The 14738-nt window shown below is 53.7% G+C and overlaps 1 protein-coding gene across 1 annotated transcript in view; it reads left to right on the top strand.

Moving 5' to 3' along the window:
- The window catches only part of Mn1 (MN1 proto-oncogene, transcriptional regulator), a 40248-nt gene extending 26266 nt beyond the window's left edge, over positions 1-13982 (top strand). Inside the window, exon 2 of the mRNA XM_021650071.2 lies at positions 11538-13982. Within this exon, the coding sequence (XP_021505746.1) occupies positions 11538-11713 (176 nt within the window). The 3' untranslated portion in view covers positions 11714-13982. The remainder of the gene's footprint in view (positions 1-11537) is intronic.
- The last annotated feature ends 756 nt before the right edge of the window (positions 13983-14738 follow it).

Raw genomic sequence — 14738 nt, 5'->3', positions numbered from 1 at the left:
GGAGTAGGGCTGCCTGTCCTGGTGACAGTGGACTGTGAAGGCCTACAGAGGGTCTTTAATGGATCTAATAGCAACTTCTGCAATGGCTTAAAAGGCCTGGCCTTGGGCTGGAGAGATGGCTCAGCAATCAAGAGCATTAGTTGTTCTTCCACAGGACATGAGTTCAAATCCTAGCACCCACATGGCTGCTCACAGGTGTCTGTAACTCCAGTTCCAGGGGCTCTGACACCCTCACACACATACAAGCAGGCAGAGAATACTTATATACATAAAATAAAAATAAAATTAAAAAAAAGGTCTGGCCTTGGGTTTCTGATGTACGGCACCTACCAGCCCTGTCTCCTGGGGTCTTTTTCCATCTTCTTTGGAAGATCCCAGTGACAAGGAACTCTGACCTCTGCCCTAGGAGGAGAAGTTCTGGGCTCTATCTAATCCATCCTTTGTGGTATCCTAGAGACTTAAACCAAACAGAAAATCCCTCCCGAGGTGGAGTATGGGTGTTACCAAATGTGTCTTGTTGGGGGAAATCTGGCAGATGAGGCTGCGCTGACTCAGCCGCTGGCCCCCACCCCTGCACCTGCCTCTTCCCTAGGAGGCCTCTGCTCCCCTAGGAGTCCACACCCCACCTACCCGGGTTATGCCAGAAACTGCACTTGAGTGTTACAGGCCCAGTGGGAATCCTTCAAGCCTTCTCCCACCCCCAAGGGAGAGATTAAGGAACATTTCCCAGAAGTCCACAGGGCGGTTTGGGGGTGGGAAACACCCACCAGGGGCTTCTGCAGGTCATGGAGTCATGGTTCTGTCAGCTGACTTTCACCATCCAATCACAAGAGGGATAGCAGCTAAGAGCTGGCAAGCCCTGTCCCTGAGGTTGTGTAGGTAGCTTCTGGCAGAGCTGGCACCTGATTTTCTCTAATGGCAGAGGAGAGTCTGTTGGGAGCAAACCGGGCACTCTTCTTTCCAGAGAGTCAGAGGTGGGCTATCACAGAAGGAGCTGGGCATGAGTTTCCTCTACATAAGCATCCAAAGATGTCTGTCCCCACTGCTGGGATGCTTCTTTTTAAGTCCAGGCTGTTTAACACGGATTCTGGATTCACACAGACGTGTGTTCGAAACTAGCCTGTCATTTTCAGTCACATGGCCTTGGTCCTCAGGCTGTCAGGGAGGTGAGCTGGGGATGTGGCTGTGGCTCAGTTGACAGAATGCCAGCCTGGCATGATCCGTAATACAACATAAAACAGGCCTGGTCACCTACACCTATAATCCCAAGCCTGCAGAGGTGGAGGCAAGGCTACCCTGGGCTAGCCTCAGCTGTGTGAGACCCTGTCTCAAAGAGAGATCAGCCTTGAGAGAAGTGTTGCTGGTCTGGGCTATTGTCTACGCATCTACTCCCAGGCTGTCTGTCTGGCCATCACTGTCCTTGCAGTTCAGGGCGTGGCTTCCAGGATGTGTCTCGGGCTTGAAGTGGCAGGCTTGCTCTGTCTCAGAGAACCCGTTTCTCCTCTTTTGTGGAAAATCCTGGGCCGATTTTTTTTTTTTTTTTTTAGAGCAACTCCAGTTCATTGATTTTTTTCCAACCTCCAACCAACCTAGTTGGAGGTTGGAAGGTGTTCACAGTCGGCTAAGAAGAACGATGGGGGCCACAGAGACCAATAAGAATATTTTAGATCCCCAAAGTCTCATGTAATATCCTCACATGTCTAGAGCATGTATTGAGCATCCACTAGGTGCCTGGTGATGTCCTCCCTGTACAAACTTGAGCCTCAGGTTTGAAGGTTGACAAACTTTCTCTGTACAGGTGCCAGTTAATATTTGTGGTGTGTGGGTTATACCACGCAGTGGTTCGTTTTGCCTGGGTCATGGAGTGCCCAGATCTTTTGGTAACTATTGTTTGTCCGGAAAGCCCAGACAGATGCCACGATGACATGAAAAAAGCTGCAACCAAGGCCACATGCTAGTGAAACTTTACTTAGTGTGAGCCAAGGTCAGTTAGCCTGGGGTAAATGTCTCTGTGACTAGCCTGGGATAAGTGTCTCTGTGATTAGGTTAGGAGACACGGCAGAGCCCTCAGAGGCTTTTAAGGAATAGACTGGGGTGCTGTTAGCCACAGTTGCTCCCTGTCACTGCACACACAGGGAAATGGAGACTCAGCGGCAGGACCTGCCTCACCCTACCCATGGCACATCTTAGGGTCCTGGGCCTCTGTCTGCCTCCCTGTAACTTCATCGAGGACTTGCTGATGTGAGGTGTAGGCCGTGATGACTGCAGGGGGGAGGCAGAGGTGCAGGGAGGTGGGGCAGGCTGCTGAGGAGCCGTCCTGGGCCTGGGGACCTGAGCTACAGATGCGACTTGGAAGCTGCCCAGGGTTCCTGGCTAGCTCAGTTAGGCAAGAGTTCTTCCAGAGTGTCATTCAGGTGTCGTGACTGTGGCTTTGATCTCCAGTTTGCTCAGGGTTGAAGGACACCAGGGATTGTGTGTGTTTCCACGTCAAGAGTCCTGTGCCAAGACTGGGGTAAGGAAGCCGAGAACTCTTACCCACCTTGATGTATTGCCTATGCCCTGCCCTTGCTCTGAAGACTCCCTGGCTCCCCATTGCTTTCAGGAGTACGAAGCTCCTTCCTGGATACCCCATGACAGAGCCCATTGACCCTTGAGCTTGCTCTCCTCAGACCCCCACCCCAAGCGTAAGTTAGAGTGCAGGGTTCCAGACGTTCAGGGCCAAGTGAAGCTCTTCACTCTTCAGAAAGAGGCCCTCAGTGGCTTCAGATGTCCCTCTTCCTCTCCTGAGAAATTCTGTGTTCATCCTTAAATCTGCCTACATACCTCCCCGAGCACAGCACACAGCACAGCTCACAGCACAGCACACAGCACAGCTCATAGCACATAGCACACAGCACAGCTCACAGCACATAGCACATAGCACAACACGCACACAGCATAGGCTTTCACTGTTTACCAGCTTGTGCCAACATCTCTTCTCTGGCTAGGAGCTCTGAGGACAGGGCACAGGTTGGCATGGCCTCTCAGAGCCTTGAACCCAGCTCACTGTGTAGTGCACATTGTATTGTGCCCTGAAGATCTCCACGGGACCATGATGGGGGTCACTTGTTAAAAAAGCTTAGTGTCCCTTCAGGGCCCAGCAGGAGCAAGCAATCGTGCCTTTCAGAGTAGGAGGTAGAGACATGGGGAGCTGACCTGTGTCTGCCTCAGCCCCACAGCCTGGCACTTATGCATAGGTTACCCAGACCTTTGTATGGCTTGTGAACGACTACCCACATAGACCCTCTTTTTGGAAAACATCTCAACTATAGGAACTTACGTGGTGGCAGACAGTTACCATCGCCACTGTCCCCCTGAAGAAACACCCCACAAAGAGGAACAGGCACCTCCAGGGACAACCTGGAGCTACAGCCCCTTGAAAATGTATTTTCTGCAGTTGGAGCCGTGAGGCTGAGGCTAAAGAAATGGGTGTGCTTGTTTGTCTTGATCGACAGAGTATTGTCAGACCAGGGAGGCACAGCGCAGCGAGTACAGCAACTTGATGTGCAAACACCAGGGCGTGAGTTCAGGGCTCAGCACCAGCGGGAGAGCTGGGCGTGAATACACAAGACTGCCGCTCCTCGGGAGGACGGGTGTGGCTTGTTGCCAGCCGGCTTAGCTCCACGTCCATTAGGAGACCCTGCCTCAAGGGAATAAGGCAGAGAGTAATGACATGGGGCCCGGGCATCCTCTCCTGGCCTCCCTAAGCATGCTCACAGGAGTACACACCTGTAGGTATCCCCCGACACCCCCCCAACACAGTGCCAAACTCCAACCCCATACACATACCCCACCACATACATACCTCTCCATACACCACACACACCTGCACACACAAACACACACCTCTCTCTATACTACACACATACATAGACACACACATACACGCACACATGGGCACGCGTGCACACGCACGCATCACCCACTCTCCACACACTGACTGTTGAAGTGACCACATCCTGGCAGAGCATGTGAGGTGCTTAGAGCCCCGAAAGGTGCCAGGTGTGAAGTCACCCAGCACTCGGTCTCCTGTCATTGCACTAAGAGGCAGAACAGCCAAGGGCAGCATCATTGCAGCTGGAGTCAGGACTCGCCCGGGACATACAAGGCTGTCCTCTGGGGACCATGCTCTCTGTGTCCTGCATCCTAGGCGCGGAACTGAGGCTTGAGGGTGGGAACTTTTGGTTAGAGGAGCTAGCGAGGTCTCTGAGTGTCAGGACATATTTTACGCCAGAATCTCCCAGGGGAAGGCTCACCACATCTGTACTAGCCTGGAGAAACGATGCCCACCCTGCAGAGAGTGGCCCCTGTGCCCCCATGTCCCCTCTCTCATCATACTCCCCTCCCATTTTTGCCCTTTCCTGCCGTCAGCCGGCCCATCTGAGTGACAGCTGGCCTTGTCCCAAGGCGATGTGAATGGGTTGCTCAGCTTCCCCACAATGCCATCCTTACTTTTCTGGGCTCTCAAAGCTGGGCTCATGGACTCCTGGTCCTCAGTGAGGCTTTTACCCAGCCTGACCCCATGCTGGGGCCAAAGGGCTTGCAGGACCCTCTTCAGGACCTGTGACAAAGGGTGCAGTTGCCTGAGGCAATGTTCCGAATCATGTTCCCAGGGGTGCTTCATGTCTACCTTGGGTAACTCTTAACTCAGTGTGTGAGCCTGGACATTTCTTTCCAGAGAGCAAGGAGGGCATTGACCAGAGGAGAGTGACAGAAATAGAGAAAGGAGGGGGGACTGTGAGGGAAGGCACTGGGGCCGTAGTCCTGCCACCCAGGCAGGGACATTTTATCTCTACAAATTACTCCACACCAGACAATGTGGGTGTGGCCAGCTCTACCGCTCATCAGCTGTGTGACTGCAGTGCTGGAAGTTTGGACTCAGTTTCCAAGGCTGTGAAATGGGCTGTAGATTTGGCCCTTGCGCCCTGGCTGTTGAGGTGACCCGAGCTCAGCAGAGCCAGTGACTCTTGTCACAGTTATAGCCTGTGACTGGCAGTACAGAGGCATGACTAACTTCCCTCCTGTTTTTCTGTTGTCACATGACCCTGGAGTTTCACATCACAGACGGAGAGCTGAGCCGGAGGAACACGGGGGTGGGAAGGTAGCTGAGATCAGGTGCTGCCTACCTTGGTCCCTGTGAGATGCCATGCAGTGTCACCAGCTGGCTACTGTCCCTGAATCCTTAGGTCAAGGCTTCAGTGGGGGCCCCAGTCCTGCCCCAACCTCTGCCTGTAAGATGGACTCCCAAGGTACGGAAGGACTGTGGGTCAGCCAGTGCCTTAGTTACTCATCCTGTGGCTGTGGTAAGAAGCAGCTGAAAGAAGGGAGGCTTTACTCGGGCCCACAGTTCAAGGATTATGGTCTGTCGTGGTGGTCGGGAAGGCATGGTGGCAGGAGAATAAGGCGACTGTCACAATCCCACTGCAGCCAGGAAGATGAAGGTGGCACTCAGCTTGCTTTTTCCTTCTAGTTTGGTCTAGGACCCAGCCCATTCAATGGTGCCGCCTGCATTTAGGGCAGGTCTTTCTTCCATAGTTAACTCAGTCTGGCTAAGCCTTCACAGGTGGCCTGGAGGCTTCCATCCTAGGCGGCTCCAGAAGAGCCAGCCAAGTTGACAGTCAGCTGTAACCACAGCTAGCATGGGGTGCACGTCGTGACCCTGGCACTCAGGATGCTGAGGCAGAACTGTATGCTTAGGTCAGCCTGGGCTACACAGAAGGACTGTGTAGCCCTCCATCCTGTAAAAGCCAAGGCTGGACACCCACCTGCCATGGTCATCAGAGACGACCAAACAGGCCCATCGAGGGGGAGGGATTTGCACCAGGCCATACAATGGGCAGTGTATCGTGAAGACCTTGAACAGGTTCCTAATAGGCATTTTTCTGTGTGCCAGGAGGGAGAGGGCAAGAGGGCTGACACGGCCAGCCAAGGCCTTCTGCCATCCACATCTGGCTGAGGCTTGTTCTTTTTGCCCCTGAACCCAGAGGGTTGAGCTGTGGGCCTGTCTTTTTCCAGAGCTCAACAAAGACAGTAGAATCTGGGTCCTCCAGCTGTAGAGGTAGTCCTTTTTGCTTACAGGGTCCCCTACAGCCCAGTTTCAACTTCAGTGTGTAGCCTGGACGTGAATTGGTGGTTCTCATGGCTTAGCCTCTAAGTGTTGGGATGATAGGTGTGTTCCACCATGTCCAGAAGCAGGCTCATGGAGACATGCCTTAGCACCGTGGTAAAGAGAGTTGAGGGCTGAGGAGACAGATCAGTTGGTAGAGGGATTGGAACGTAGGTATAGGGACCCACGTTTGCCCACGTTTGCGTCTCCAGCACCCATGTCAACCCCAGACATAGTAGCATGTATTTGTAACCACCACACTTGGGAAGTAAAGACAAGAGCATCTTGGGGCTCACTGGTCAGTCAAGTGTAGTCAAACCCATGAGTTGCAGGCTCAGTGAGACATCCTGTCACAAAAACTAAAAATGACAGAGGCACATGCACTGTTGATGGCCCTTGCACAGGACCGAAGCCTTGAACAGTGTGGCCTTTCCTGAGCTCCCTCTGAGGGAGCAGGCCCAAGCAGCTGGTGTCATTGGCTACAGAGTGGGGGTCATCATCCATCTCAGGCGAGTGACTGTCTCTGCTGTCAGGGGCTCATCCACCTGAGCCCTGTGTCTCCAGGTGTTTGATCCTTGGCAGCCTCGGGGGAGGATCCCGGTCATACAACTGCCTACCACCCTGTGCCTGCAAGCAGGGCTTGGAAGGTTACGTACCTTGGGTTGGGGACCGCCCATGGGTTTGACAGCTGGGCAGGATGGTGAGAATCAACAGGGGTGCAGAGGGAGGGTGCTACAGACCGAATGTGGAAGGAGGAGGGGTGTGGCCATGGCAGGGACAGGGCTTTGTGTAAGGATTGTACAATGTAGGGAAGACGCAGAAATGACGCTAGAGGCCAAGTGGCAAGTGTGACCAGGCGGTTGTGTAAAGTCAGGGCTCAATCCTGGGGACTGGGGAGCTATGGAAGATTTAAGTAGGAGAGGGGTCTGTCCAGCCCTGTGCACACAGTAGAATCAGAGAGAGCCAGAGCAGCTGTAGGCTGGAGCCGGTGTAGCTGGTCTCAAGAAAAGGAAGTGGTCCAGCCCTGGTCCAGCCCTGCCCCAGCCAAGGGCAGAAGTCACAGAAGACTCCTGGGTCCAAATAAAGGAAATTCAAAGTATATTTCCCTTTGTGGAAATCGGGCGAGGTGAATGTGGGGGTGGCATTAGCTGTTGCTCAGGCCCACACTCCCTCTTACGTAAGCCACGAGTTAAAAATACCCTCTCTGCCTCACGCTGGCCGTAGAGAGCCCCCACAGAGATGAGAGCACCGTTGTTCTACGTCTGGTACCCCCAGATCCTGGGCTGTCGAGTGCCAAGTACAGGCTCCGGACTTTTGGGGGTGTGGGTGTCCCACAGACCCGCCCAGAGGTGGGTCCACCCACCTCCCCTCTGTGCCCACCCATGATATGGGGGGCATCAGCTGGACCCCAGCTGTCTGGTGGGCAGAGAACAGAAGGCCAGGCCAGAATCCCCATCGCAGGACTCAAGGCAGAATGGGTCTGAAGAGCCACTAAGGCAGGAGGAGGCCAACAAGGCTGCAGGCGTCTGAGCCCCATGGTGGATCCTGGCTGGGGCTTCAATGCAGAGCAGGGTGCACCTAGAGGAAGCCTCTGTGGACCTAGATGAAGAAAGGAATGACAGAGGAGGAAGCTGTGGAAGCAAAGGAGAGAGTGAGGGGGGTGGTGGGGAGAAGGGAAGAGGAAGGAAGGAAGGACGGAAAGAAGGAAGAAAAGTATGGAGGAGGGAGAGAAGACAGACAACAGGCAGACAGTTTGCTCCAGTAGCCACTTAAGCTGCCAAGTCCTTGGCATTCCAGGTTTCCCTGCTTTGCACAGCTGACTCCAGGATCTGAAGGCCCAGGGCTGGACACAGGCAAATATTGCAGAACACAGGTGCTGGCTGCCATTGTTGTTGGGCCCACAGGAGCAGCATGGAGACATGGCCTCCACTGGGCTCACTGCTTCCTCTGCTTCAGTGGCTGATGTCTCCATGTCTTGCTGTGGCTTGAAGTTGGGCAGACAGAAACCCACATGAGCCTTTTGGCTACAGTGGGTGAGCCAGGCTGGCTCTGACCTCAACTCTATGAAGCAAGCCATCAGCAATGATGACCCTGGTTATGGGCATTAGAAATCTATCTTGTCTCATAGGTGCTGTTCCAACTCTTCTGGCCTTTCTTGGTCAGCTGGCTCTTGGCCCTGGCTTCTGCCCCTGGGAGGCCATTGTTGGTGAGGTTCATGCAGGGCATGTTTAGAGAGGATGGTACCCCTCCCCTCTGGGCGGGGCCACTCAGACCTCACCTATATGCATGAGGCCTGCCCTTCTGCTTCATGGTCCCTTAGCTGCTGTGAGCCTGGCTCACTCTAAATGGCCCCTCCAGGAACAAATGAAAGAACAGGTGCTGCGGACAGTCAGCAGCCTAGGTGTGGGAGTTCCCTCACCTCTCAGGAACCCCAGGCTTAAAAGAGAAAGCCAGCCTGTGGCATCTACCGGGTACCCAGGGGTCCCAGGTCCCCCTCAGCCCCAGGGGCTTGGTGAAGGGACAGTGTTATCTGTCTCTGGATTGCTGGCATGGAGGCCTGGATATGCCCGCCACCTGAGGCTTGGGGACTCAGTGTCGTCCTGGCTGGGACAGGTTGGGACTGGAACAGCTTCTTTAAGATAAACTGATCACCTGTGAGTTGGCAGCCTGGGGGCCAGCATACGAGGGCATGATGGGTCCCCCTACTGTGATGAGTCAGCAAATGGTGTGAATACAGGCTTGCACAGTCAAGAGCTGAAGAACAACACTCTCTCCTAAAAGGCCTACTTGTGGACACTAGGCTGGGGTTGCCTGCTGGGACTGGGGAATTCTGTACCCATGATGTATGCCACCAGGCCAGACCCTCACCCTCTCTGAACCACAGGTGCTCCTTGCCAAAATGGAGGAAGGGCAGTGTATCATGGGCTTGTTGAGGGATGGAATTAGGCAGTCCTGGACTCTACCTCAGGGGCAGCAAGTGCCTGACTCTGAGATCCAGACACAGCTGAGCAAGTGGCAGGCCTGGGAATGGGAGCAGAGGGTGACCCGGGTGTGGATTTACCTGAGCCTGCTAATCCTCCATGCTTAAGAAATACCTATTTCCTGTCACCTTCTTGTGACCTGCAGAGCTGGACCTGGCTCATCGCTGCTTTGATGAGGGCCTCCATTTCTCTGGTCTCTCTGTAATGGGTGCAGGCATGACTACATGAGTCTCCTGAGAGTATGACCCGCCCGCCCCTCGTGGGGTATTGCACTCTGGAATAATAGAACATGGGGCAGGAAGCAGGGATCTGCTGGGAGTGAGGCATGTGTGGGCTCAGAGTAAGGGCTGTATTGCTACAAGCTGGGGCCCGTGTGCCCTCAGGGACCTGATCCTCTGAGGTTTACAGGGTATTGAAACTTATGCCTGAAACCTCAGTTGGTTTTACAAGATGACTGAAGACTCACGAGTTGAGGAGGAGGGAGATCACCCCACCAAGGCGTAGGAAATGAGGGCTTTCTTCACTAGCTTCTGGGCAGCTCCCTTATCACCTTCCCAGGGTCCTGCCCAGCAGCCCTTCCTAGGACCTCTCTATACCAGGCGGCCACAGGCCTGGAGACAGACAGCAGCGGAGAGCTGTGTTACACAGTGGTAGAACTGCCACCACGATGGATCAGAGTGGTGCTGCCTGGCGTCACTCGGGAGGATCCACGGGCCACCGTGCCAGGACACAATAGGTCCCAGATAAATGCTTGTTGATTGAACGAGCAAGGGCAGAAGCCAGTACAGGTTGCTCTCCCAACCTGCCAGGTCCGGAAGCCCTAATTCCTAGAGGCTTGCCTGGCCCAGGGGGTGGGGCTTAGCGCCAGAGCCTTCCTCCTCTGCAGGCTAGGGCTAGGCTCTTAATCCTAAGCACCTCTTCTGTAGTGATGATGAGTGGGTCACGGGGTTCAGTATCTGGGTGTGCCCCCTTAATCTGAGTTGGGCCCCCACCCCAGTTTCATCTTTATCTTTCATCTTTCATCTTTGAAGTCACCATATTCAAACCTAGTTTTCTGAGCCTTCCTGGCTGTAAGGCAGCCTCACATAGGGTATTGGATCTTCTGAAAAAAGAGAATTGGGAAAGTGTTATTCAAACACAGTAGGGCAGAGCCCAGCGTTGCTTGGCAGCATGCTGAAAATCTCCAATCTGTCCCATCTACCTCAAGCAGAGGAGGAGGGATTGGCCTAACTCCTACTGGCATGTTAGTGGTTGTTGAAAACCTTTCTCCCTTGGGGCATATCTGACACAGAGACAGCTGTGACCTGTGGTAGTTCTGGTTCTGTGTGGCCAATAGAGAGGTTCCCATGAAGGTGTGGAGGGAGCATGGACCACCCCAACCACTGGTCTTTTCAGTGATGGCTGGTGTGGTCTGGGAGCTCCAAAGCTGTCTACAACCCAGAGCACTACAAGACACTTTATAGTTTGTACAAATACCTGAACATAGTAATAGCCTTGATAACGGATGCATATGAAGCCCACGTGGCCTGGGTCATACCATTTTTCAGAGAATGGACTTGGATTCCATTGTAGGGCTAGAACTGGTGTCAGTTAGAGCTATATGTCTCCAGGCAAGTTTCTGCATCTCTCTGGGCTGCAGGTGTCTTGTCTGTAGAGTGCAGGGCTGGGGGGGTGAGGGGTGTAGTAGGTTCCTGTAGGCTCCTCCCTTGCCAGTCCACTCCACAAACCACCTCTTCTGAGCCCGCTCCCTGTGCCCTGGGAAGGGACAGAAACCCCTGGAGGGGAGGAAGCTACAGGGACGTGACCACAGAGCACTCTGACCTCTGCTTGCCACAACTGGTGTCTCACTGGTCCCCCCTGGCTCCTTCTCTACTCTGCCAGTAGAATTCTCCTTCATGTCCCCTGAGGCATGCCATTCCCCTCTCTGGACCTCAGTTTTCTTAGCTGTAATGTTAGGTAGCCACCCTTAGCTCCTGGACTGTGCTCTGCAGTCTGTCTATTTAAGGAAGTTTTGAGTGCATAGTAGGCCCACAGCAGGTGCCTGTCCAAAGGACTAGACAGCTTTCCCCAACTCCTTCAGGGTATCTGTGGAGTCCTCTGTACCTCTGATGTGCTTTTAGATGGCTTCTCACTCTCCTGGTGTCTGGTTAGTCTTCGTCCACCAGAGATGGGCAATTTGTGATGTCATCTCATCCCATCTCCTGCTTCCCAGGGGACAACAGACCTGGGTGTGATGTGGGTGTGGCCTGGTGGGCTTTTCTTACACAGTCTTCATAGCCCAAGCTTCTGAGACCATCCCCAGCCATGAAAGAGGGCCAGATACGACCTCTCATTATCTCCTTGGTTGTCACCCCTGCAGGATGTCCCACTGGCTACCTGTGTCTTCTAACTTGTGTCTTCTTTCTCCACAGCCCATGACCTCCCCACCAACAAGGCCTCAGCCACCCAGCCCGGCAGTCACCTGCAGTGCCTGACTGTCCACTGCACAGATGGTGACCCCAAGGCCCGCGCCTCCGTACCCACCTGGCGGTCACTGCACTCCGACATCTCCAACCGATTTGGGACATTTGTGGCTGCCCTGACTTGAGCCCATGGGAGTCCCCGCCCTACCCACCCATGAGGGCCTCTGTGGCTGAGCAGACTCTTACGTTTTTGTCTAGGTTGGTACCTGCTTAGTGGCACTCGGAATGGAAAGGGTTCATTTAAAGGGGCTGGGGAAGGTGATAAAAAGAACCTCAAAAATTATTTTAAAGAAACTGTGTGATACACCGTGACACCGGTATCAGTCCTCAGCCAACAGCAAACGCTGGCTCAAGCCTTTTTTCCTGCTAGAGAACCCCTATTTTCTGTACTCGGCGTGTTCTAGAAGGCCCTTGCCTCGTTTAAGCCCAGCCAGGGTGCACCTGTTACCCCTTTTCTTTTTTACTCTCTTCGATTCTTTTCACTCCCCGCTTCCCTTCCTCTACCCCATTTGCTTTGTTCATCACTTATGAAGATGAAGATCTTGGAGAATAGTGTTCTGGAATATTCCTGGGTGGAAGCCGCGGGGTTGTTGCGGTGTTAGCTCCTCCGTCACCAGTCAGGACAACAGAGGAACTGTGTTTCCTCTGTTCCCTGAGAACTTGGAGAGGCATTTTCCTCACTGGCCCTGAGCCTTCAACTAGCTTCCATCCCTCCCACTGGGAGCTGTCCCTCCAGACCCTTCTGGGTTGTGAGCTGGATGCTGTGAGGCCATGTTCAGCCACTTGAAGGAAGGAGCCTGCCAGGGTCATGAGCTCTCCTCTCCATTGTAACCCCTGTCTTCTCTGTGCTGAGCAGGGTGACCTTATGACCCTCAGAGGGGACAGGGAGGCGTGGTCAGTTGTGCCAGTGACTTCCTGGCCCTGCTCTCCCAGAATGGCAGCTGGGATGCCTCAGCTCTCCTACTTCCTCCTAGCCTACTCTAAGTGACTCTATCTCTGGGAGGAGGGATTGGGGCAGCCAGACTCTGGCTGAGACCCTGTCTTTGATCCTGTAGCTCCCTCAGGAGTCCAGGAGGGAAGAATGAAACGAATGGCTTCATGGTATCCATTCTGGGGCCTCATGTTCCCTTTGTGGGGTATCTCCTGCCCTTCTGATTTGGTTTCATGCTCATTCAAAAGCAGAGCCCTGCCCAATGGGTCCCCTGGGAGAGGCGTTTCCCCCTAAGCAGAGAGGAGCAGAGATTGAAGCGCTGATAAGGACAACACCTTAGGGTGTGGTCTATACCCTGCTAAGCTGTGACCCACTGCTGTGGGGCCATCCATCCGTCCCTCCCTGGGAGCGTCAGGCCAGAGCCAACCCTCCTGTTTCAGCTCAGTTTTTTGTTGTCAGTGTGTCTTCCCAATTGCTCCATTCTGAGGCCCCCAGCCCCAACTTGACAGACCCCCTTCCTTTTCTTAGCAAGAGGCCTGGAAGGCTTAGGGCTCTCCACACACCTCTATTGTTTGTGTCAAGGGACTTTCAGGTGTGGGAGCCACTTGCCAAAAGCCGACTCTCTCCCTCCTGTCCTCCTCCTCCTCTTGGCTGAGGTCTGAGCCCCCCAGGCCTGTACTTGTTGTCTGGGCAGTGAGATGGCCTCAAAGGGCAGAAACAGGTGGCATGGGCTGGTGAGCAGGAAGGGCCCTAAACAGTGAGGGGGATGGCTTCCCCTTCCACAGGAGCATCCGCCAGGCTTTGGTCCAGACTCCACATTTACCCTCAGAGTTTGCACCGCCTAGCTGTCTGAGAGTGCCAGCCTTTCCCTCCCCAAACACGAATGACTTCTCCTTACTGCTTAAGGCTGGAAAACGAGCGTCCTAATGTCCACCAACGAACTTCCCAGCACCAAGCCCACACACAGCCACCAGCGAGTGGCTCAGGTCACCCGGAAGTGTCCAGTGTCACCTTGTTCTCACTCCCCACGACCCCAGGGTGGAGCAGCTTTTAAAACAGCCTTAAGCAAAAGGACATCATGTTGTTAAGTTTGGTTTTAGTGGAAAGAATAAAAAATGGAAGAAAACCGCGCCCGAAGCGCAGGAGCCTGGGAACACTGTAATCAGTATACAGCCAACTCCAGTAGAGAGAAGGAAATCGCTATTGCACATGTAAAATATGAACCCTTAACCCTGCAGTGCTGTGCGCGAGCCTGTAAGCTTTTTTTGACTCTTAAAGAAAACCATTTCTGAAATGCTTGGTTGGAAGACAGTGACAATAGCTCATGAAACTGAGTGGTATTTTTCTTTCTTTTTTTAAAAAAAAATATGTAAAGTTGAGTCTTCCGTATTCACGCATACTGTATATACGTGTATATGTTTTGCTGAGCAGCTTAAATAACAATAAATACGACGTTAATGGTGTCTGGTGCATTTTTGTGGGCGGGGCTTGTCTCTCTCCCTAGTCTCCTGTGTGTGCACTCGGGCCTTCCTCAGTAGCTCTATCACTGGTAGAGTCCAGCTCTCACCCATTGGGCTACCTAGGTTGCTCTGATAATCCTGACCCCTCTATCTCCTGAGGGTGGGGTTGCAAGCAGCCATCACACCTGTCATATAAATGTCAGGCAGCCAAACTCCAGTCCCCATCCTTGTGCTGCGCCTTATACACGGAGCCATCTCCCCACCTGCCATGGGGTTTTTATGTTCCAAGAAATGCTGGAATTGGAGGCCCTCGGTTCCACCCCCCGCCCCTGTGTTCCAGGGGCATAGATAGCATCCAATTGGAAGGTCTTCCGCCATCTTCTGTAGCCCAGAATTCCAGGCGCAGCTCTACAATGTTACTGAGACACCCCCTTCTCCCCTTCACATCTTTAACGGTGTGTCCCCACAGTGTGAGCCATGAAACCCGGCAGCAGAAGCCGGGGAGGGCTTGTTAACATTGGCTCGCTGGCCGAAGTCAGGCCCGTCCTTGAACTCCAGAGTTATAACGTGCCCCGGTTTCTCTCAGCCTGCCGCAGTCATCAGTGTGCTCCCTGTCACATGGGCCTCTACTGCCCTCCCCTCCCTGGAAGTTCATTCCATCTAGCTGATCCCCAGGTAGCCATGGAACTGGCCAGCCAGGCCAGCCATACCTCTATCTCAGGAGCAAAGAATGCTGTTTCCCACAATGCTCTGAGGCAG

The sequence above is a fragment of the Meriones unguiculatus genome, chromosome 4, assembly GCF_030254825.1.
Source record: "Meriones unguiculatus strain TT.TT164.6M chromosome 4, Bangor_MerUng_6.1, whole genome shotgun sequence".
Taxonomy (NCBI): domain Eukaryota; kingdom Metazoa; phylum Chordata; class Mammalia; order Rodentia; family Muridae; genus Meriones; species Meriones unguiculatus.
Note: the sequence above shows the minus strand (reverse complement) of the source record. Positions and strands in the feature narration are given on the sequence as shown.